This window comes from Melanotaenia boesemani, chromosome 11, assembly GCF_017639745.1.
Source record: "Melanotaenia boesemani isolate fMelBoe1 chromosome 11, fMelBoe1.pri, whole genome shotgun sequence".
NCBI classification, from domain to species: domain Eukaryota; kingdom Metazoa; phylum Chordata; class Actinopteri; order Atheriniformes; family Melanotaeniidae; genus Melanotaenia; species Melanotaenia boesemani.
This window is the reverse complement of record NC_055692.1, coordinates 30,191,685-30,217,311: the sequence shown is the minus strand read 5'-3', so window position 1 is coordinate 30,217,311 and position 25,627 is coordinate 30,191,685. Positions and strand designations below refer to the sequence as shown.

The window sequence follows — 25,627 nt, the reverse complement described above, 5'->3', positions numbered from 1 at the left end:
TAAGAGAAGTAGACAAATTCAGTTTTATTGACAAGAGTTGTGCTGATACAAGGCAGAAGCTAGGAGGAAGCTCAAAACCATATTTAACTCATACAAAAAAACTGTCAGATTTGCCTTTCGCTGGGTGTTTCATCTGGATAATGCCTGCTGCTGTTTTTGTTAAAAGATAAAATAAATAAAAAGATTAAAATGAAAATGACCCCTGATGAGAGCCGTACAGGTAGAGGGTTCTTTCTTTAAAATGACTTCATATACAGTACAAAACATGCATTCCATGTTATTTCACAACAATCAGTCTTACAGTGTACAATGATTGCACAAATCAAATAAAAATAATATTTAAATTATTATTATTTTTTTTTTTTTACACAAACTGTAAACACCCGTCACAGACTCTACACATGACACATACTTGTCCTAGTCCTAGTTCTCAGACAATGAAAAACAACTTTTCAAGCTACCATTAATTTATACAACCAAAAAGTAGTGTCCTCTGACTACTGGGCTATTTTCAGAATAGCCTGAGGTAAGCTTCAGCACATGAGACACAGTTCAATTAAGGCAAAAAAACCAACCAAAAATTAAACAAAATAAGATAATGAAATGACATTGCAAGAAATCCTTAACGAGAAAAGAAATGTTCTTTTAAAAAGACAAGCCAATGCTTCCTTTGTTTAAATTTTGTTGTAAACAAATTCAAGGTGATAAAGTATCTCTGATCCCTTTAGTTTTAAATTTCCCCGGATCCAGCGACTTACGTTCATCCATGGAGTAGTGCAACACAACTTCAACCAATGCAACTGTTACAATGACAGAAAAAAAGCATTAAAGGCAAAAACACAAAAGGCGAGAGCAAAATAAAAAAAAAAAAAAAAGACCATTCAGTGTTCCCTTTTCTGCTTGCGACCAGCATCTACCTCGTCCAGCCCGCTGGCTGACCTGGACTGCTGCAGCTCTCGGAGCTGGGCGTGAGTGCGAGGCGGCTGCTTCTTCAGCTTCTCCAGGTGAACGTCAATGGGGTCCAGTTCAGGCTCAGCGGCAGGCACGGGCAGGTAACCGCCGTCCCTCGGCAGGCACATGCACCAACCGGCGCCGGCCAGGTCTAGTTCGCTGTACTGAAACTCAGACTTTTTCAGCTTGAAGTCCACCATGTCGGCCGACTCGCTCATGTCCACCAGCAGGTTCCAGAAGACGCAGCTCAAGATGATGCCCAGCAGCTGCAGAAAGACAGAGGGACCCAGTTAACACAAACGTACCACGGCTGTTCTGGGGGATCACTTACATTTCCATTTCACTTTTATTAACCACTGGTCATTGCAGTACTGATATCTGAGCCTGAAGGATCAGACATAGCTGAAATTATGCACTGCAGAGGGAAACATATTAACATGCTTTACAGCCTTTCTTTGGGGACAATATTATATATGTGTGTATTTAAAACATTAAAATGATTTTCTCACATGTTTTTTCCCCAACATTTAAGTTTTCATTGTTTTTATGAAATATCCTGTGTTTGCACTGTCTGGAAAGAAAAGCCCTGGACCCTCATTTATCAACAGTTCACAGTTTGAGTGGATTTTGTGAGACATTTCCAAGCAAAGTGTGAAGTTTACTATCTTGTACTTTGAAATGTTCTTAAATATAAGTGCAGCTCTAACCTGCGTACACACAGTATCTAGTGGTACCTTGAACAGGGAAACTGCATTATTTTTGCAGTTGTCACGGCGATCTCAGCAGCCGTGTATTCTTTATAATAATAATTACTCAATTCGTAATCTTTTAGAAAAAAAATGAGATGTTTAGCTTAACTGGTTACAAACTTACAGAAGACAGACAGGTGAGGTGGTGTTATCAGATAATATTTGAAACGGAGTTCTTCTGTGAGCACACAATCAGACAGCTGACCAGTTCAACGTGTCAGAGTAATTTCAGATCAAACACTGCTTCTGTCCTCCAGCTGCAGATACGTCTCATCTGTGTACTGCAACACTTTGATAGTTTAATATCAGATGATGGAACAATCTCTATCTCGTCCAGAGATCTCTCCTTCCTCACAAATCGTATCCTTTTTGTTTATTTTTTTGTTGATTTCACCATTTTTTATGTAGTATACAGTTTCAAATTATTGTTTTATAACAGCTGTCTCTAGCTCTTAACTTGTGCATGTGAGCTTAATATCTATTTTTATAAATCAATTTTGAATAAAATAAAATTGATTGGGTGAGCTAAACTGAGATGTTTTTAAACTCAGCAGAGATCAGATCTTTGTCCCATCAATTTGAGGAGAAACACAAGAAACTTCAGTGTGACTTCTATAAGGGATGTGCTGTCACCAATTGAGGGAATATCTGCACGCAAAAGAACATTAACAGGCACAAGCAGGTGATTTAGAACAGTGTTTCTCAATCCTGGTCCTCAGGACCCACTGCCCTAAGGTTTTAGAGGTAACCCTGTTTTAACACACCTGAATTAAATGAAAGGCTCATTAACATGCTTGCAAAGAACTTGATGAGGAAGTTCATCAACCTGAATCAATTGTATTGAAGTAGGAACACGTCTAAGACATGTAGGGGGGAAGGTACTGAGGACCTGGATTCAGAAACACTGATTTTGAACATGTGGGATTACAGCTGATTACTTACTGAGGACAGGGCAGTTTCTATGAATGGTTGATAAATGGGGGTCCCGGTGAGTGTGTTGTTTTATTTTTTAATTTTCTATTTTCTAATCTGTGTTATTTACAATTTGATACAATTTTAGGTTGTAAAGAAAAATTGGGGAAATATCTTTTCACTAACACTAGAACTAGTCCAGTTTCAGATACTGATCTGACAGAAAGTGTAGATGGAGGATCCTGATTAGTGTCACCTCAAACCTCAACCAAAGCTCTGCACCTGATCTGTGGTTTCACAGAGCGTTGGTCCTCTGTCTCTCCGGCTGACCGCAGAGAGCCCTTTTAGGCAGTTTAAATTTGACCCACTATCACATGCGTTATAGATTTTTCATTTATCAGCAAAAGTCACACAAAAAGAGTAATTTTTTCCTAAAAGAAAAAAGAGAAAGCCAGAACATTGCCAATCTGTGTAATTTGCCAACCTGGTTATTGGAACCATTCTCACCATTGTGCACCAGATTTTTTTAAACCTATCTTAATAGATAAGCTTAAATCAGCGTTAAAGTGCTTTCATAAATTTGGATTTTAAGCAGAGGTGAGTTAGTGATCATAAAACATTACAGGAAGCCCACCATATGATAATTCCACAACCTATCACAGTCAAAAGAAAGAGCATGTGCAGCCTAACTGCAAGGTTAAATGACTTAACCTCCATTATAATCTGGATTAAAGCTTTTAATTAATCAATATGCCCATGAGTCACACAGTTGTTTGACACATTATGACCTGATTCAAAATATGATGCTAATGCTTTTACATCTTACAACTGTTTTAAATGATATTTATTTATTTACAGTTCTACCCTCCCACCACCCTCCCTCTCTCACTGCCTTACTGAACTGAAATCATGGTTCTTTTCAAATTTCCTTCAACAGTAATAACACGGTTTTTCCTGGTAGGAACTAAATCTTTGTTTTCCCTTTTCATCTTTTGTTTTTATTCTGGGTGTCATCCTCGACAGCAAACTATTTTTCCAAACTCACATAACGTTATAGCAGGTGCACACTACAGGATATCTGGGTCAATTTTTGTCCCAATCTCCCCCTTATGATCAAAGCCAGCAAAGGCCTGATTGTCAGATTTGCAAATGACATTGTGATTGATTTTCCTGTGGTGTGGGGTGCATTAAGAGTGATTTTGTTGGGGGGCGCTAGTGCGCAGGCAAAGAATGTAGATGTGTTTGGTTGGTGCTCCTCTTCACGACTGATAAAAGAATCCTTACATCACGTTTTCTTAGTTCATAGACTGCAAATATTTTTTAAGGCTTTTGCCAAGTCGATGACCCAAAATGCCGAGGCCAAACACCTCTAACAGAACTAAAACTGACGAAAATCAAGCAATCGAAGCTAAAGCTAGTGCTATGCTCAGCTACAGCAGTGATTCTCCCACCAAGGCTGATACATCGCCAGACAAAACTTACGAAATGTGCAAGGTGCTCTGTAAAGATATGTCGGAGTCAGTCCTATGCTGCATTAACAAACGTTTTGATGCACTTGAGCCCAAATTTCAGGTACTTGCAGCCTCACAGGCTGAACTGCATGCAATTAACAGCAAGCAATTAATAACCTCGATACCCGTGTGCAAGTATTGGAGGCTAAATATACCGAGCTGGCAGAGCACAACGCTCAGCCAAAGTGTTGGACTTGGAGACTCGCTTCTGGAGACATAACATCAAAATTGTTGGAAAAACAGGAAGGTGAAGAAGGCAGCAGGCCTACTGAATTCATTTATATGCTAATCCCCAAGCACATCCTGCATCCAGTCAAGGTCGACCAAGTGCACCGATCTCTCCAGCCAAAGCTGGCCACCGCCAACTGACCGCGCACAGTCCTGGCGCGCATTCATCATTTTCAGGAGGAGGAGCAGATTCTTTGCCTTGGCAGCCAACATTCTATGGAATATAAAGTAAACAAGTTCCTAATTTTCCCAGACTACACCAGCGAGGTCTTGGCTCAACGTCATGCTTTCCGCGACGTGCTACAGGTTCTGCATGAGGAGGGAACAAAACACACTCTGTGATACCCAGCTAAGCTTCACGTTTACCCCTCCGACGGAGCAACGCCCATGGTCTTCGTGGACCCAAAGAGGTAGCGCAGTTCCTGGGAAGAAATCAAGTATATGAAGGGGAGTAGAATCACTCAGACATTCTTTACTCAGCTCTCAGCCGTGCTGAGGTGAGGCTCTTATCTGATCAGATCGTTAAATAGCTTTTTTCAGAGCTGTTTTGTAGATACCTGCGATGAAGGAGGCTCATCCTGGACTGCCCAGTACACACAGCTGGAGGTTCTAGTGTTACCAATTCAAGTTTTGTTATAATATTGTTATAATATATTCTGTTTGTTTGTTTTTGTATAACATTTTTCATTTGCTACCAGCCGTTTTACAACTGTCACTTATGAAGTTTTTTTTTTTTTCTTTCTTTATTTTGTTGTTAATTTATGCAGGGGTATTGTGACAATGTATATAAAGGAGGCAGAGATATTACTGTTTTAGATTGAAATGAAGTTGGATATCAGTTTTATCAATCGCCATTCACTTCTCATGGTGTAGCTATACTCTTTAAGAAAAGTATCCCATTTCAACTCACCACTATTACCGCGGACCCGAATGGCAGGTACATCATGGTCTGCTGACCTATTAATTAATTTCCTCAAACCTTTCTCAATATTTACGGTCCAAATGTGAATAACCCAAATTATTTTAGGGAGGTTTTCAATCTCTTACCATAATCTCTGATAATCTCATATCATAATAATTTCTGATCATAGCCCTCTGCCGATGTCTTTGATGCTCTCTCTTCCTAGATGGAGTTACTCTTGGCGTTTTAATCCTCTGTTGCTCTCTGATAAAAAACATTTGTAGAAACTATTTCCATTAAGTTTGAAAATTTCATAGAAATTAATGATAACGGGGAAGTGTCTGACTTGACCCTCTGGGAAACATTAAAGTCAGTTATCTGGGGTGACATAATCTCTTATGAATCCTCAGTTAGAAAAGAGAAAGAAATATTTTGCTAGAAATTGAGAATATCCTTCCCACCTAGCAGGCTTATACACCTACTTTACCAGGATTATTTCAAACTTAGGCTGCACAAGATAGATCCCTTAATTTCGCCTATGTGGGACAGATGTAAGATGACAGAGGGCACTTTGTCTCATGCCTTCTGGTTTTGTCCAGCACTGATTGAATTTTAGGACAAGTTATTTCATTGGTACTTCAAGACTTACAAGATAAGTTCAGCATCCGGTTGAAAGATTGTCATTTTCGGCTATCTAAGCAGACGCAGTAGTCTTTGATGCTGGGGATTATTGTCGTGAAAAGACTCATTTTGATGGACTGGAAACCCCCCCCCTTCTTTTCACAGATGGCTGATATGACTCTAGTCATACAAATGGATGATTTACGAGAACTAATCTGCTCGGAAAATGTTTGGTTACTTGGGATCCATTTCTTGCCTACCTAGATACAGTTAGTACAAAGTGAGAATACCACCTGGTCACTCCTTTAAGATTTAATACAAAAGTGTGCACATTGTGTTGTGACTGGTAGCTCTAATGTTTAAAAATTTTTTTGTCTGTCTAAGCCTGCTTGGTGTACTTCTTTGTTTATTTATGTGAAAATGGTAAAATTAAAAATAAAAAAAAAAATACGATATGTTCGTAAGGTCTCGGAAGGAGAGATCATAAATAATGGACATGGTTAACATTTGTGACTAGAAATCCCGTAGTGTGGGAGGTGCTCCGACAGCAGCCAAGCACACACAGTGTGTAATGTCACGTGTACTAGAACAAAGGCAATCAAGAGGTGAGCGGACTCAGCAGACTGACAAAAGAGGAAGTAAAATAGCCAAAATAAAATATATTGGTAATACTACAAACATTTGGCAGTACTTCATGTGTTCCCAGCTCAGGTTAGAAGAGGGGGAGCTACAGGTGTTGACGCTCTGACATACTTTGTCAGAATAGCATATAAAGCCTTGTCTGTTGGTTTGGATTATTTAACAAAACAGCATATTTATGTATGCTGTTTGATAGTTAAGCAACAGTGATATTAAATATTTCATTTAGTAATAGTTTAATCATCCGTGTGAGAGAAGGCGCTGGATGCTAATAAGTAGATGCAGCAATACATGTTGAAATGACATTTATGACCTCACTTGCAAAAAGATTAACAGAAAAAAAGTAAGTACAGTTTCTTAAACTTCATTGGAGTTTTTAAATGCATTTCCCCTCATGTTTAGTCATACAAGAGATGCACTTGAGCAATGTGCAGTTAATATACAATATAATGCACTAAACTAATTTGTGGCTTCACAGTTCACTATGCCGACCCAATTTCTGAGGGAGTGGAGAATGTTTGTTTGGTTACTTGAATTAATGGACACTGAATGGATTTCAGAGTATGAAGTGGCCACAGAGTGAGGAAGGAAAAAAAAAGTGCTGGGCAACTAATGAAATTTTTTATCCCGATTAATCGCATGACATGTTGCGATTAATTGCAATTAACTGTTAATTGTTGTTGTTGCCCACAAAAAGTCCCCTTCCTTTTAAAAGAAGGCCTAGAACTATATATAAAAGTGCAGTAAATATTGGTTTACAAACACTACATCAGGGGTCTCCAACCTGTGACTCTGGAGCTGCTCTCAGGACCTTCCACAATGCCTCTAAATAAGTGGCTGAAATATTTTTTTAAATCTATCTTTCCTGTCATTAGGTTTACTTCATTTTCCACAAATATCTACATCCCTTAGAAGAAAGTCTATCTATCCTATTTTTATAAAGGATTTATGTTTTTCTTTATTTTAAAACCTATAAACGGAAATAAAATGTGGTTCTTCAAAAATAACAAATTTCCTACGGTGGCTCTTCATTAAAAAAAAAAAATATTACCTGCCTTTTGCCTTTTTGAAAAGGTCTCGTAACATTTGCGTCTCTAAAGGAGTTTTATTTAGCTGGCTGAGGGAAAAATGGCTCTTTGGACTGGAAAGGCTGCAGACCCCTGCACTAAACACATAAACAGATTTAGCAGCAGTTTTCTCTTTAAACAGCAACAGTTAAAATATTTCTTCTATATATTTATAAAATCAAATATTTATGACAAAGAAGGATGAAATGTTCAGGATTTACTAACTAAAAGGTAAAAAGTCAGCAGGATGAATTTAAAGCTGTGAAGCTGCTTCCTTCTAAACACAGAAGGAACAATATGTGATGAATATCAGCATCAGGTGAACAGACAGAAAGCAGGATTAGAATCTCACAGCTTCTAGATGGTGAGGAGAGAGCAGCAGAGAGCTTGTCTGTGGTGATACAGACTAGTTTCTTTCCACCAGGTCTCCATAGCTATTGTTTGTCTCAGACCCGCAGTTATGTTCCGCCCGGTGTGATCTGGAAAAAATTAGTCTGAAGGCATTTTGTATGTGGCTTGACCACAGGTCCGCAGCGGTGGCGAAACATTGGACTGTAGCCTCGTCCTTCCCACCACCCTCACCACACTCATCATCCAGGGCAGGGAGACACTCCACTAACATGGAGACGAGATGGCAGTGATGCCGTTTGTCCAACGTGTTGATGAGTTTCTTAAATCCCGGGTTGTTCACTGTGTTAACTGAGAAAAAGTTCTGTTTGTTTATAATGTTTATCTCTCTGTGTCTCTGGATTATTTAGTCCCGACTCAAAAAAATGTAACATTTTTCTATTTTCTTGTGTCGCGTCGCAAGCCCCTGTGTGCACGTCTGCGTGAACGAAAGCAACATTTCACATGCACGAATGTCACCTGTCGCTTAGCTGGAGGAGGGCAGCGACTTCCACCTCATTGTGCAAGTTCTATAGAACTACATGAATGGAGAAGGAGCGATGTCGTCTCCCGTGTGTCCAGCCCTTAACTGGCGAGGTGTTTGCAACTCGCGCTGAATAAAACTAAAGCAGACGGGGCTGTGGGAGGAGTTTGCAGCAGAGCGCTGCAATGCCTGCTGCGCTCGATTTGCAACTGAAAACAGCACAAGAGGATACTGCGAAGGAAAAAAATAATCAGATCTGTTAATTTTTTTGATCGTTGAAAACCCAGATCATAATCGTGATTAAATTTCGATTAATCGCCCAGCCCTAACACAAAGTCCAAAAAATATGTAAACACAAGTTATGGCTCCACCAAACACATGAACACAAACAAACGGCTCCTCTACTGAAAGCTCACATCTCACAGATTCCACAGCTGGAAGGTTCATCTCGCTATGACCAAGATTCACCGAACCAGAGGCAGGAGAAGGCCCGATTCATGCTTTACGTTTGTCAAAGTCAGAGAGCATGTCTTACCTTTGCCCAAATTAAAACCAAATTTATTTAAAATAATAATTATATGAAAAGTTTTTCATTGTCTTTTGGGAGCAGTTTCCTATCCAAAAATCACATATTCTGCCCATCTGCACGGGTTTTGACAGACCAAGAGACACGTCTGTTCTTCTTCTTTCTTAAGTTCCAGGCAGTAAACATCTCTTCATTTTAATAAACCCGCTCTCTCCTGATTACATCAGACACACTGCTGCAGCAGGGAAGGGAAACGGACGTTTGCATGTTTCTGTGATCAAAGCTAGCGGCCAGCAAAAAAATTAACAGCGTTAAATAATCGTTGCGTTAACACGCGATTAACGCATTAACGTGCCCAGCCCATGCAGATGCACTGAAAATCCTGAAAATGGTTTAGTAATTGAATCGAAGGACCCTGAATCGTAAATGAATCGTGACGTACCTAAGATGTCACACAATTTCATTTCCATTGATCATTCTTAGGGTTAGGCTAGTTATTTTGTCCTCAAACTATTCTTCTATGTTCTTTTATGTAATGAATAAAGATTTTCAACTGGAATATTTAATTCATAAAGATCTAAGCTGTGTTGTTTAAATATTCCCTTCCATTTTTTTCGAGAGGTATATTATTTGCAATTTTATTTAATATTTATAGACTTTTCTTTTATGCAGAGGCTGAAAAATAAAAACGTATTAAAATAATCATTATTGACCTCAGTTTTGCTGATTAAATATATATATGCATAATTAGTCATAAAACAGTAAATGCTGTCGTGTCGGAGTCGTACAGAGTGATGATGTTGCACCATTTGTCCACTAGATGGAGCTCTGACTCCATTCAGTACTCTGTCCTCACTGCTGTCAGTAATTACCGCAGTAGCTACAGCCAGGCGACACTACAGCCTGGGCAGAGCGGAACTTGACGACTGGTATGTTTACAACGACCTTGTGAAATTTAGAATGACTCAGCATGTCTCCAGTTTCAGTTTAACTCTGTTCGCCATGTGTCATGATTGTGACCTGTTCTTCGTTGCATTGGTCATGCTTTTCATTTATGTTGCATTGCTAAAGCTTAAGCTTAGCTTAAGTTACTACATGTCTGTTTATGTTAGCAATAACATCGCTATGGTTACCCCAACCTAGCATAGCATTAGCTAGCAACATAAAAGCCAGTAACTGCAGAAATACCGTAAGAGTACAAACTATTTGAGAGTACAGAACAAGTGTTAATCACTCCATCAGATGTGTGTCGAGACACATTTAAGGATGAGTGGTGTAAACGCAATGAAGAGGAGGAAAAGTTAAAATGATGAACATTACTCTGTCTTCAGCAGCTGTAATGATATCATGTCATTCCCAGTTTACTTTGTAGGAAAATCCTAGAACGTGACTCGGGCTGTGAAAACAACTCACTGTGTTGTTGTGGTGTATCATAAGTGCCAGACCATTATATGTTTAAAATGCAACTCTGTTAAAGATTACATGTTTTGAAATCTAAGAAAAGCACCTTTGGTTTGTATTTTCATTCATATGAGTCATGACTTCATGGCCAAGAAAATAATGGAGTAGAGAAAATGTGATTTAAATTTAAGGGGCATCAGAGGGCTGTATAAATAATGTTTTGCCACTAACTTCACTCATGTTGATTATTTATAGCATACACCTATGGTCTAAATCTAAAGACAAATTCACTGGTACAAATGGTATCTATATGCTTCTTTCTATGCTCCATAGAAAAAAAAAATCACAAAATTAAAATAAAATTTATGTTATTTTATACACTTTTTTTTTTAAATAATCGGTCAGTTAATTGGTTTATAGGAATTTTTTTCTGCTAAATATTGGAATCGGCATCCACTTAAAAAAAAAATCCAGCCATGGCTCTATTCTGGATTACCGAAATTTATAAAGTAGTTAAACAGTAAAAGCGGGAGCCAATGCAGGAAGTTGTTGGAAACTTAAAATTACACTATATTCAGTTTGTGCCCATTTTCCAAGTGCTCAAAAACTTTGACAGAAATGTTGGTGGGCAGGTTAGAGCTCTGATAATAAGTTAGAGAAATGCATTTAGTTTAAAAGGGTAGTTTCAAACAGTTCATTTTCAGTCAGTCTGTGCCTCGACTTTTCAATTACCTGTGGCAGCCCAATGGCACAGCAGAGTGCAATGGTTATTCCAATGTTGTCACTCATCCATAGGTCGACTGCATGGATGCAGCCTCGCACATGGATCACCTGCAGGGTTTCACGCTGATACACAGAGAAGAAGGAAAAGGAAAAAAAAGAAAGGAAAGTTTCAGTTTCAAACTCAAACTCAGACACCTCTAGGGGAAAAAAAGCTGCAAGCATTTCCGTTTCTGTCTTTGGTGCTTATCTGTCAGGATAAGGAAGAGAAACATAAATGTATGACATGATACATCTAGCAAAAATGCCAATTTAACAACATTTAGTAAGCCTCTAAGAAGAATTGATACCTCAGTTACCAAGACAGTGCATCATAGTCTACTGAAAAAAATCATCACTATTACCCAAGAGCCTCAACATTCCTTCACTGATATGAAATACAACATAAAAGATTAAAAAGCATCCCATGATATTTGTGATATTGCTGGATTTGATGTAACAGTGACAAAATGTCTATTGTTACTAAACTAAGACCGCAATCATTGCAAAAAAGTGCAGCATGTAACAAAATCAAAATGTCTGTGACATTAAAATTTAATACATCATTAAAAACTGTGTTTCTTTTGGTATCTAATCACTACTGAAATAGTGATTAGAAGTGATTTTAATGTCTTAGAATGAGCCATTTATATCTACTTGCCATGGGTCCACTTACATGGCAGCTGCCATATTTGTGCCACCATTTATACTACGGTGACTCTGAATGGACAAACAACTCTGTATGTGAAGTGAGAACCCTCTGAGTTTTAAAACTACAGTACTGGCTTTATTTGATAGATGCTAGAGCACCATTTGGGATAAAAAATGCCTTAAAAGGCACATGTGTACAGTGTTAAAGTAGTTACCTGTTGTGCAGTCATCTCTACACCTGAGGCCACAGGATCCACGCACAAATGAAAATGTGTTTATATCTGGAATAGGTTTGGCCACTGATGGCCACCGTCCATTTACAATTGTGCTTGACATTTGAAGTAATTTCTATGCCCATCTTTACCACTAGATGGCAATAACTGTTACAGATGTACCTTTAAACAGGTCACCCTTTCACACTTGTTCCTGGTATGCTTAAATGCACTCATTCAAAAGAAATTTTGTTCAATCTATCGAGACTTTGCTAGACCAGCCACTGTCAACAAGTTGGTATAAATACAGGTCTTAATTAATTCCTAATGAGCGAATATCTTTAATGCACATGTTACAGTGGAACAAAAAAATAGCTGTCCTGATGTTGATGAACGGCTGATAGACAATTACAACTGCGTGGTTAACATGACCTGCTCCCAATTGGATTCTACAATGGTGCAGTGTTGTTTTCATCAACGATGACAAATTTATTTAGTTGACAAACCTTTTTTTCATGACGATAACAAGACAGTGACGAGCTAAACACGGCTCTCTGATGACTGAAACATGGCGAGAGGTTTGTGAGATTTCGTTGACAAGACTAGATGAAAATGTTTAAGGGCTGATTGTCTGACATTAAAAATGCACAACATTTCTGCCTATTATGAGCGCAATCTGTCAGTCAGCAAGGCTGCTGCACCTTGGCCACGCCCACCACCTGACATGCAGTGCACAAAGACAAGCAGTTTATTCATTCATAGATGAATCATGGCGGCAGTGTAGACGAAAAGGTTTGGTGGTTGGAAGCGACCGAAATGATATATGGACATATTTTAACTATAATCCATCATAATTTTACTGGCAGACTAGGTCATATGTGTTCATCATCCTTTGCTCATATTTTGGGCATGTGTATGTTCAGAGTGTAGTACTGTACTTCAGAAAATTCTCAGAAATAAAGTCACAGTTACCAAAGTAAGGATGTTGTTGCGCTTTGCTTTTTTTTGAGTAATTGATTCCATAGTTAGCACTTTATCTGTGCAATCCATAACGCTAAGTAGATCAGAAAGTATTTGCTGTTGGTTGGGAAACCTTCTAAGTCTAAAAGCATTCCTTTTAATTTTGTAATTATTGATGAAAATAACCAAACAACAACCTCACAATGTGTTGCTGTATGTTGAACTTTTAGATCTATTTTCTTACGTGACATTTTTGTATGATAAAGCAGGTCATCAATTCATGAAAAAAGTTTAAATATAGAAATAAAAGGTTTCTGTCCAACAGCAGTTAAGTGTAGCATGACAGCATTGCATCCCTGTTGATGGGAAAGTCTCGACTAAAGCCATCAACCTGGTAAAGGATCTGGTTACTATTATTTTTGAGTTTTCGTATAAAACTGGACTTAACTGTCAAACTTAGAAATGACTAAAATGTGACTAAAACTAATAAGCATTTTTGTCCTGAAGACTAAAACTAAAACTGAGATGCCTGCCAAAAACAACACTGCAATGGTGCCAAATTAGTGGCAACCTGTTGCAGTGACTCTGGTCATAACACCATTTGTCTGTACTGTTAAAGGCTTTTGCTGGCACCTTTTAATCAACTGTAATGAGTAATCTCAACAACAGGAGAGTTGTTTATGTATGGAAGTAGGTGATTAAGCTCATCAGCTGGTTAAGCTTTCAAAAGCCCAAGTAATGCCTTAAATGAGACTCCAAATCCAGATGAGTTGAAGAGGAGGAGTCAATGATGCATTCATTGAGAAAATGAATTCACCAGCAAATAATCTGGAGTTCCGAAGTGCTTCTTTAAGGCTTAAATACTTAAATAGACGCTACTGACAATCCTCAGAATCTCAATTATAGTTCTAGCAAAACACAACTGCTATCAACTACACCCCCAACAATTTACTCATGGCTGACCCTTGATTTAACCCTTCATCCTCCCCTCTTAATTTATCTATGAGATCTCATGAGGTGGTACACCGTCCCCTGAGCTTGTTACATAAAAAAAAAAAAGAAAGGCGGATGGTATTTGTCCTGCTGTTCTTACCTGTTCATTCAGAGTATTGTAGCCACAAAGAGTGTTGATAACCTCCCCCACCTGTGCAGAGAGCCAAAGTTCAAAGGGTCAGAAACAAGATTATATGTGAGGTAAGATAACCAACCACAGAGCCATACGTGACAGAAATGTTCCTAATAAGAGGTGTACCTTTCGCCCACTAGCCAGTGTGAAAACCTGGAGGAAAAAAGGCTAAAGCCATGCTAGGTAGGAACTGATAAGAGCAAAAACCCAGAAAATGTTCAACCTTAATATCAAGTCCTCTATCTAAAGTTTGTGTGTATGTGTGTATGTTTTTGTGTTCAAAAGAGAGAACTGAATGATTATTTCATTAATTTCTCCAGCAAAGCTTCACTGCTTCCAAAGACATTATCAGCGCTTTGCGCCCTGGGACTGGAGTGATTGTGGGTGCATGAAGGATTTAAGAGACCAGAAGGGGCAAATATTTCATCAGAAGAGAAAAATCTGTCAAAGGTCACTCAGTTTGGATTACTGTTATGTTTCCTGTTAGCCAGACAATGCTCTTCTCTGCCACAATCAATTATGGTTTCTTTGTGGTTTAGATAGGAAGTGTCACTTTGCTCGATAAAGCACAGGACATTATCATCTGAGAACTCATGCTCTGCTTATTTAACGTCAGTTTGAAAAATGACTGAGATCAAAAGGTACTCACTTGTATGATCCAGAGAAAAAAAAAAAACGGACTGAATTAAAGCTGTCATGCTTGTTGTCAGAACTCACCTTGCGTCGAACACAACAGGTATATGGAACCCCACAGGCTAGTGGACCAGTACCATTGCAGAAATGGTACTGGTTGACTCCCCAGTCCTTATAGTCATCCCCGCCGCAACATGAAAACTGGAAAACAAAACAGATGTGACAACTAGGAACCAAGCATGATTTCAAATAAACCACAACACAAAGAAACTCAACTTCTGTTGTCAGAACTCACTGACTTTGCCTCCCTTACTGCCACCTGCCATCACACCCCGATAGCCCCCATAGGACAGATAATTACCTCTTTGTGGGTCCACCTTCTACAAAAAGTCACTGTGGTCTGTTGTAAAAAGTATATTCCCACACGAAGACTCCAGCTTTGTGACAGTCACAAGTTATTATTCTGAAGTCCAGTGCAGAGTAAATTCAGTTTTCAACGTTGCCAATACGTTCAGTCTTTTCCTCGACAACAACTTCTCAGTCTCTGTGGCTGCCTGACCTAAGCTTCATGCTGTTATGCCAGGCACCATGCTGGCTCTCAAGAGAAGACAGAAATGAAAGAACAGCCACAACCCAATAAGGAAAATTTACTGGCATCTCTTGCTGAAGCAAATAAATCAAAAACAGTAAGCAACCTTGGATAAAAATACTATAAACTGTATTTGAGAGGCATAATGTTGCTTTACAAGCTTATATACATTGAATGACTATTAAAGCTTAGAGCTGCACCATGTATATCGTTGACATTGGTACATGTATGCAAGCAGGACATGAAGAGTCAAGTAAGTAAATTCACCCAAAAACATATTGTTCAACCCCACCACCACACACACACACACACACACACTTAAAACAAATTTAAATTTATACAACTAATACAAGCAACACTGCCTGTTGGACAGCTTCTCCGCTCTCCTATCCTTCCTATCTATAGGGTCCACCCATGACTGCCTCCTATGATGAGGTGGATTATGCAATTATGTGTGTGTGCAACTCTATTTTTCCCATCAAAAGATCGCCTTATAAATTTATTCCCCTACCCCACAGGCAGCAACACTGGGAGATTTAACAGCCTTACATCTCAGTCAGAGACTTGGACGACTTCTCCAGATATCAATTCTAAGTCCAAATACATACATTTAAAAACTGTCTGTGAAAGCCATTAAGCTTTCATACAACAATATATACTGTGTATACAATAAATAATAGTAAAAAAGAAAAAACATGCGATTGAGAGTTTTCTGCAATTGCGCAGGCCTTTTACAGAGAAATTAGACCAGTAGAAAATATTTTATTTGCTTTTTAATCTCAATTTTAAAATTAATCCCTCACTTACACAAAGTCAGTATAAACATTTCCATCATTTAAATTTTTTTTGTGATTAATTATGTAGCTCTAGGCTGCCACCGATAAACACGTGACACTTTTTTTCAAATGAACAAATGATGGACAGTGTGTGTCCTTTAAAGATCTGACGACAAACTATAATGAGCACACATGACAAGCTGTGTCACAGATCAGGTAGTTGGCTCATTAGTAAAACTGTCAAGCTAGATGACTACCAAGGCTAGTTTTTTTTTTTTAGAAAACTGCCCAAACTTCCTACAGATCACTAGTCTTGTTGAATTTCTTCACTATGTTATGAAACAACAATGCAACATCATAATTTTCTGGTCCGAGTCCATTTGTGATGAAAGTCTTTTATTTTAACAAGCAATGTGCCATAATGGGAAAAAATAAATCTGAGAAAACTAAAACTTTTCTTCTTAATAACTTATTTATCACAGCAATATACGATCATTTGTGCCAGTATCTAGTCCAATCTAATACGAATACTACCTTTTGTTGTACATAGTCCAAGATGTTTTTGAAGTCGAGATCATCATAGTAGTGTTTTATTCCTTCTCGTATACTGCTCTGAAACAAGGCAGACGTCTATATAAAACAGAGAGAAGCATAAACACAGAGGTTAGGGTGATCATTGCTATGACAACGGCACAAAAAATTATGCCAATCAAAATACAGAATAAAGACCCTGTGACCTGACTGTGAGTGATTATATATGGGGTGAAATACAAATGTAAGCACATGATGCATAGTGACATTTACCTTGTTTTTAAAGATGAGAGCCATGGTGAGACCAATGGTCTGGAGGAGCAATAATACACACAGGACACAGAGGAACTGTGAAGTCAAAAAGACAACAGATTCATACCCAGCAACAAATGGCACCTACACATCGAATCAACTGTTTACACTGAATTTTAGTCAGCAATGTTATTTGACCTTAACCTTGAACCTTAAATAAAGCACGAAAAAAGCAGGTTAATATGAAGCATTGGTTGTTGCCGTGCACGGAGCAGAAAAGCATCATCTAATAAAAAGTTTTCACTCCATACGATAGAGTTCAAAACAAAGCAAAGAGATTACAAAAGCAGTTTCATATTTCATAGGAAAATCCATGATGCCGCTCGTGGTCTTTGTTGTAAAACTTTTGAAATTGACAGCATAAACAAACACCAGCTTTCCCATTTTCATTATTGTTATATTAAAAAAAAAAAGGTTGACACATCCTGAGATAAATCAGTTATTCGTTCAATGGAGGAACATAATGGATACTTTCCTCCTCAAGTGTTATGGCTCCATCAGTATCGTGAGTTTTTCATCTTCATCAAAAACACACAGACATCACTGACTTTTATATTGCCAACTTTTAATTTGCTTTTTCATTTCAGTTTATTATGTTATAGCTAATTAGATGGTTGCTTAGCAACCAACAATAACGTATCCCATCTCCTTTGGAGTTTTTTTTTCTCCCTCATTGATGAAACCAAAAGCTGTGCCTTTGCGTGTGGGGACAAAGAGCATTTAACATTTTGCAGGTATTAATATTTTATGAATTGCTGTGTGCAAACTCTGCATGCAAATGATATTTTTCACAATCGTTGTGTTCTTTTGTGCGATTTTGTAACTAAATTTATAGGCTAATCTATATAAAAAATCTGTACATTAAACACGGGACAAGAGTCCAAATTACTTAATATTAAATTAATGAAATATTAATTAAATATCAGTCCCTTAATGAAAGACTTGTATCAGTAACCTCACCTCCTTTAGTTACACACACACACACAATACATTGATATAATCTTTCATAAGAGTCTTTCCCCTGCGAGCATCCTCACCATGTGCAGCAGGGTCTTGTTGTCCCTGAGGGACCCGACCATTCCCACTACAGACACTGTGAACATTACCAGGCCCAGCAGGATAAGCACCACAGCAGGAGCCAGGAAAAGACCCTCCAGGGTTCGATTCTTCTGCCTTTCCACTTCCGCATACACTCCCACACACAGAACACAAAGACCCATCAACTGCAAAGAGACGGAGCAAAAAGAGAGAAATGGTTCATAGTATGAGGAGACTAGTATTGTTCTATACTATAAGTGTTTTTATACGTTTTGATGTGTAAAATTTGTGTAATTACTGACACTGCAAACCACATACTGCAAATCCATACTTCTCAATGTAGAAAATGAAGTGATTTTAAGTGTTTACATCCTACTTATGAGATGAATGCAGCATTGCTCAGAAGCAAAGGGAAGAAACAGCGAAGTCTTTTCTGCATTTCAGAACATTGTAAATTGTATGCCCCTGAAAGATTTTAAACTTCAAATTGTGTGAGGTGCTTTAATGTAGTTGTTTAGTTTCTATTCTCTGCCCAGTGAAAGGTCAAACAATAATGACTCACTGGTGCATTTATAAAGTGAGTCACCAGATTATGTTTAACAGGAAGTGCAACTTTCAACTCATTTGCATTCGTGCTGAAAGGAGGAGACTTTTGATTGTGATTTTTTGGTGGCTTGTCATCACCCATGGAATTTAATCTTATAATATCAAATTAATAAATTTTTCTTTTCATGTTTCCATTTTGCTCAGTTTCCCTCTGAGTCCATTAGGAGCCAATTATTTTCTGAAGGTCTCTTCATTTAATTTTTTTTTCCCACACAAATTAACTTTTCATTTTATTTGCAGGTAAAATGTTGGCTCTGCTCCATGAAGCTCTTACATCATCAATACAAAGACATTACAGAGCTCACCATGAAAATTAAATGAACTGTAAATACAACAGGTATACAACTTACAAAAACATTTAAACTTTTACCTCATTATTCATTAGTACATATTATTATAGGCATTCCAATTCATATTAATAAAAAGTAATAATAATAATAATTTTTCTCTTTTGGACTCCAAGTCCAAAAGTAGTAAAAAAAAGCATGCATTGGACCAGGATGTGGTGGATGTGATCATTAAGCTCTGCTAGCCACGTAGTTTAGTAAAAGATGAGGGATTCAGAAAGCTTCTTCACCTTCGTGAACAATCATATCATAGTTTTGTTTTTTTTCTTTGAATGAAGGAGTGTGGATATTGCATCCTCTGACCGGGAAAAGTGTGGGGGATGAGGGTGTTTTTAAAAAATTTACACAATTAATTACATAATTTAGTTACTGCTGTTAACGTGTTATTTTGACAGCCTTAATATTTATATAATTCATCTTCTATCAACACTTGACAACCATGATTGTCACAGACCTTTTTTAATTATTGAGTTTAAACTCGGATCAAAGAATCTTTATTAAAAACTATCCTGAAACTGACGTACAGTGAATGTCTTCCACAAAGGACAGGGGCTGTTAATCCAGGACAATAAATTCTAAAACATTGTCTGTCATTATGCTGGCTTTCTGGCTTTATTCTGTAAATTCCTCTCATTTTTTAAGAAGCATTTAACAGCATTTGTTATCGCTATGGTTCGTTGCGCCTTTCCTTTAAGGCAAAAAACTCCTAAACCTCTTTCACGTGATTACAACTCAAATGCTTTATAAAGTTGCTGGTGTTAAATCTGGCAGCATTCTGGAAACGTCAGCCTGCATATTAGGAATGTCACTGTTTTGCTAGTCGGATTTTCTAACAAGTACTGACACTAAATTACTAACATACTGTTAATGCTAAATGTTAGCACAACAGTGACTCAAGTGCTTCTCCACCTACCAACTCAAAACAATGGTCACTCAAGTTTGTATAACTTGCTGTGTCTCTATGTGGGTGTGTTGGACAGGAAAGAAAGAACTATGATTCTGTTTCTGTGGTATCAACAAGGCCGGATTATCCGATGGGCATAATGGCACGTGGGCCCACATGAGCAGTTAAAACAAACAAACAAAAAAAACAAAAAGAGCAAAGGCCCCGCCCCCTGTCCACCATCTTTAAATTAACCAGCGTTGAACTGGCTGAACTGTGGGAGTAGTAGTAGGCTGTGAGAATGAGCGAGAATAAGAGAAGTGATTGTTTTTAAACGGAAGCAAAAGCGAGAAAATGAGGAGAAGGATGTGTGTTTATTAAGATTTATTTAGAGGAAAATGATGAGGTATAAGAGGAAGACGTGGAAGCTAAGCCGGTGGGTCCGGATCTGAAGGAGGCTAACGTCAGCCCTACAACGAAGCCTGAGGCTAGCTTCAGCAACAGCAACTCGCAGTGGATTTACATTTTATGTAATTTATGTATTCAAACAAAATGATCTCAGTAATACTGACTATAACTTTTATTCTATTGTATGTTCTGCTATAAGCAGGTTCAGATAATCTTATCTTATTTTCCACATGCTTTAATAATTTTTGTACGTTCTCACCACCATAAGCTGATAATTAAGGCCCCAAAAAAGGCCAAAAGCCAGTCTGACAAGGCACACAGATCTTGATAAATTATTATTAATGCAAAATTCCCTGTGTCTTGTCTTATTATCCCTTCTTTTTTGTAGCTGAGTTGGTTTCTGTTTTATTTTGAAGTTTATGTTGGTACTTTGAAGACAAATTTATATACCTTTTTAAAAATATTTTGTTACTCTTGAGTGCTATATTTTATGATTAAACCTGCACAAAATGAGTCAAAATGAGTCTTATGTCTTGCTACCGTGTATGCGACAAAATTTTGGTTGGTTCCACCAAATCTCACTCTAAGGATTATTGAAAAGTTGGCAGGCCTGTTGCTGTCCAGTTGATCTGAACTGATTCCATATTGTTTTATTACAAGAAAAGCGAAGAAAAAAGGGCTGAGACACAGCAAGGCAGGGATGGAGAGCTGAGCAGTAAGGACCAAAGGAGAGCTGTGAGACAGAAAGAAAGAGACAGAAGCCATGACAGAGAGATGGGACAGAAGCACTGAGAGACAGTCAGGTGAGGAGGACAGACACAGGAATGAAACATTAGTAGGTGTGATTGTGTATTTGTGATTGAATAATGGAAAAATCTGAAATGTAGACCGCCTTGATAGACATGAAACAAAATGTAGATAAGCCAGAGAGTTACACCACAATGTGTAGTTTGTTGCTATGGCACCACTGAAATCTAGAAATGTTAGAAATGTAGTTTTACATTGTGCCATGGACAATTTTCACAATATTGCCATGGGTAGAGAGGCCCCTTGGACACTCTGTGCCCAGGCCCCTGCACTTTTAATCCGGCCCTGGGTATCAGATGGTGTTTAAACAGAAATACTCGCCAATACAGATACCATTGCTAGGTAGGATTGGCGAGTATTTCCAATGTTAGTATCAGTATTGGCCCAACTCTTATTTAAACGGCAACTCCTCATTCAATGCTCGTCATTACTTCTCCCTGCGTCACTGCCTGGCGGACGGTAAAGGAGCGGACCCAGCGTTGACACAGTTAGGAGAATGTGCCAAAGGCTCCATGAGGTGTCATCTACCCACTTCTGCTTTTTAGAATTACAATGTCATTGTGCCAAGTTTTTTCTTATTTGCAGTTAGCAGCTAACAGAGGTCAAACATGTCTGTTTAAAAACTGACTTTACATTTGTAGGACAACTCATTTTAAAAGAATTTGGGGGTTAAAAAAGGCAAAATAAAGGAGGGTCATTTTGGAGAAGTTTCACTCAAATAATCATTTTCAAAGGGCACTTCAATGTCCCCCTTGAGATCAACTGACAAAGACAAATAAAATGTTTTAAGTGGATTCTTTGCTTAAGGACAGATAAAGCATCAGTCCAAACAAACTGCAGCGACATATCCACTTACAGAGATTATGCAGAGAATTAAATGATCCAAATGCCCTCCCTCTGGACTGTGAAAGGCTCAGTAAAGATAAGTAAAACACATCCTGAGAGTATGCAAGCATTAAGAAACAAATAGCAGCAGAGAAGATGATTTTAATATCAGTTAACTGAATTAATTAGTGCTACTGAGTGGAAAGATCAGTGCTTATGTAAAACCAATTATTAGCCAATTTATTAGATTTACTCATAGGTAAAATAGTTTTTAATCTTAATAATGGCCATCTGAACTTTGTATCATCTGGCTTGGTTTAACAACATAAATCTTTCATCAAGGTCGAAGACATCAGTCCAGTTGGCCTGCTTTCGGTTTCTTTCATCACTCTTTGATCAAACCAGATCAGTGTAGGATTAATTTGTTGCGCAGCTAATGCATGTTAGCTGATGAAACTTTGGATTTGCATTATATAGAACTAATGATCATGTCCTGGTTTTACAGCATTTACTATTCAGTCAAGTTGATTCAGGGTTATTCATTAAAGAAGTAATCTCAGTGACTTTATGGGTAAAAATTAACATTTCAGTCATGTTTATACTTTAGAGCTGCTTGAATTCTCTGAAATACAAATGGAGCTCCAATGTTTCCATTATTATTACCTTTTTGAATATAATAATACACTGGATGATTCTTCATGATATTTACTGAATATCTGTAGTTTGCAGACCTGCATTACAGATTTAGTACAAGTATGGTCAGATTCTCACCCCTGTACATATGACTATCGTGCATTTCCAGAAGCCACAGAAGCCACCGGCTGAGACCGAATACATCCCACTGGGAATCACCTGTTCTTAACTTTGTGACATTTTTAACAAGGTAAAAGAAAAGAGCCTCATTATATATGCAAAGATTTCCAATTTCAAATCAGCTTGTTTACCACTCAGACCAGGGTCAGCCTGGGGTCAAATCACTTTGATCAATGTCTGGTCAAATGCTTCTATTCTCCCCTCATGTGCATCAAGTCTTCAAACCAGTAGTAGTCTGATGTAGTTTTGGAGAAGTTATTTATGGCCAGTGTTTAAAGATTGGTTCATATCGGCTATTTTAATTCTTAGAAATAAACTCACTTACTAACAACTCACAGACAGTTCAAAATTAAACAAGGAAACACTAAACAGCATGGTTTATAAAATATTTTACAGGTCAAGTTCAGTGTCACCCAACTATTTAACTAATGAAAGTGTTTCCAGTTGTAAGTAACTGTCTCTGTTATTGATTTTCAATTGAAAACAGAGAAAATCTTTCTTAGGAATTGGTTAATTCTACTTCAACTCCACTCCATTCACTGCTGCAGACTCCCCATAAAGTATTATCTAGCACTTCTGGCTTGGTTCCCATATCCGATGTAAGCATTAACCTCCACGTCAGCAGCTATTATGTTAAGAATGAGTAACAGCCCTTAAAGAAAGTGATTACCCTCATCGAGAAAAAAAAAAAAAAAAAAAAAAGCAACTCTGATGGCTTCTGGAAATGCACGATAGTCCTATGAACCCAAGTGTGACTTTTGAAGCCTAATCTTTTTATTTTATAATCTTAATAAATCTTAAACCAAACTGTAATTACAATAATATTAAATAATATAGTGGCTGCAGCAAACATTCAGCAAAAAAAGAAGTAAAATTCCTTTTACCACCGGTTGAGACTGAATACCATCCCATTGGGCACCTGAAGCTTTAATGCTGATATTAGAATCTTGCTTAAATGGCATTAAGCAAACTTAGCATTCCCACAGCAACGATCGCTTTAATTAAGTCTACATGGCTTAGCTTGGGGCCAAAGACACTCATGTCTGTTTAGCTGAGCTGGGCCACAGTGTCCTAAATCACAGCAGTCAGAAGGAAGGAAACAGAGAGAGTAAGAGAGAGAGAAAGAGAGAGAGAGAGAGGGAGAGAGGGAGATGGGAGGATCATATTAGAGAGACTCTGGAGAGCTAATGGAATCAAACTATGGATATGTTGGAATTATTTTCAGGAGTGAGCTTGTTTTAGTTTTTTTTTCTATTTCCCCTTCTTTTACGCAAAGGCTGAAAAAACAACACCTAAAGAAACACTGTGGTATTGTAAGATTGAAAATTAATGCTAAGGATGACTACAAACCAAGTCCTGCACATGAGTGGGACGTTTGTAATACTGTCACTCTATTAATATCGATATCAGCTCACAAATGCAGTTAATTTCTAAACATGGATTTTCATAAGTTAGTGTAGCTTATCAAAAGTGTCCTGTCTTATAAGCCTGCTCATGTTTTCTGTCGGCCAACTCTCTCACATCGTCATCCCTTTAAATGTACACAACGCCCTGCACCACCGTGCTGTTTTTTGAACGGTAATCCCTTTGTATTGGTTCACTTTCAAATACAATCGTGAAAACGCTGGTAATATTTTTTGGGGGGGTTGGCTGCCTACTCGTTTTTCATTAATAAAAGAATTATCTTTTGAATGATGTATAGAGTTTTATTTATTTATTTATTTTTAGTAGATTGACATAAATCATTCACTAGCTAGCCAGAATCCACAGAATTCCACACCAAGAAACAGAAAAGCTTAATATTAGATTATTTAACAACAAACTGACAATATTATGACAATTACCTACGATCATTCCCTGTTCATTATAGTCTTCCGATAAATACGGCATGTGTACATTCAAACATACCATCACTCCTTTAAATAAAATATAAGAGGATCATAACTGAATTGTGTGACGCTACTGATGCTGAAGTTCGCTGTAGTTAAAGGGGATTCAATTAATTAAATTGAAATTATTATCGAAAGACTCTCCGATCTTGTTTGGTATATATGCCGAATTATGAAATAGATCAAATTTACTTGCAATATAAACGTATAGACAATTTTCATAATATCTGTATGCGTGGAGTAGATAATACAGTTAATTACATGGGTTCTAAATGAAGTTTGGAAAGATGTCTTGCTGATGCTATTGGCTGGTCCGAAACCTGAAGAATTTGCAGGCACCGTTGCAGCTCAAGCAAGCTAAAACAGATGGGGACACCACATCAGCACTACACACTTACCGAGAAGAGCATTGAGTAGACGTTTAGGGTGAATTTGATGAAGTAGTAGAAATAGTTGGTTTTCCTCAGTTCAGAGTAAGACGGCATGGCTGCTTGATTAATTAAGCTAGCTAACAAGCTAGCTAGCTATCGTTCGTTCAGTTCAGATAATATACAAATTATATTTAGGAATATAAAACCTTCTTGATGCAACACACAACACATTTAAGTGGCCTAAAGTATTTTTAAATATGCACCAGCCCTCATTTCTCATATAGTACTAGCCTCTAGCTAGCTACTGAAACGAAACCACTTCCGTGCGGCCGGCCACTCCACGCTTTGTTTTGACTACATTCTTAAAGGGGCAGTCACACAAACTGATTATTTTAAATTACCCACATGAATAATAAATACCACTGACATTTTATTGATATGATGAATTCATGCACATGGTATATACATTTCTAATTGTAATGTTAATTTTTAAAGTAGATAAATAAAAATATATAATAATAAATAGTCTGCATGTTGACATTAGAACTTAAAAGGCAGTAATTTTTGCAGAAAAATTTGATCAAAAATGTGTTTAAAGAGCAGAGAGCATATAGCCACAGAGCATGGTTAAAAGTGATACCATAGTTACTGAAAAGCTGTCTTCAGGTAAAGTTTAAAATAATTAATTAAAGCTATTCAAAAGGAATTTCACCA

The 25,627-nt window shown here is 37.7% G+C and overlaps 1 protein-coding gene across 1 annotated transcript; it reads right to left on the bottom strand.

Moving 5' to 3' along the window:
• On the bottom strand, window positions 1-25,250 carry zgc:110329 (uncharacterized protein LOC550500 homolog). Its single transcript, XM_041999331.1, has 8 exons — window positions 24,941-25,250; window positions 17,964-18,149; window positions 16,888-16,962; window positions 16,618-16,713; window positions 14,803-14,919; window positions 14,053-14,103; window positions 11,110-11,223; window positions 1-1,217 (listed from the first exon to the last, which is right to left on the bottom strand). Exons 1-8 carry the CDS (start codon window positions 25,025-25,027, stop codon window positions 882-884), a joined length of 1,062 nt encoding a protein of 353 aa, XP_041855265.1. The 5' UTR covers window positions 25,028-25,250; the 3' UTR covers window positions 1-881.
• Window positions 25,251-25,627: the final 377 nt, after the last annotated feature.

What these genes read in the sequence shown, in the direction of transcription:
- zgc:110329 (XM_041999331.1), bottom strand. Translation starts at nt 25,027, where the DNA reads ATGCCGTCTTACTCTGAACTGAGGAAAACCAACTATTTCTACTACTTC. An exon ending in ACAAGACCCTGCTGCACATG is followed by an intron (nt 16,963 to 17,963) that starts GTGAGGATGCTC and finishes TTGACTTCACAG; the next exon opens with TTCCTCTGTGTCCTGTGTGT. An exon ending in CTCTCATCTTTAAAAACAAG is followed by an intron (nt 16,714 to 16,887) that starts GTAAATGTCACT and finishes TGTTTTATATAG; the next exon opens with ACGTCTGCCTTGTTTCAGAG.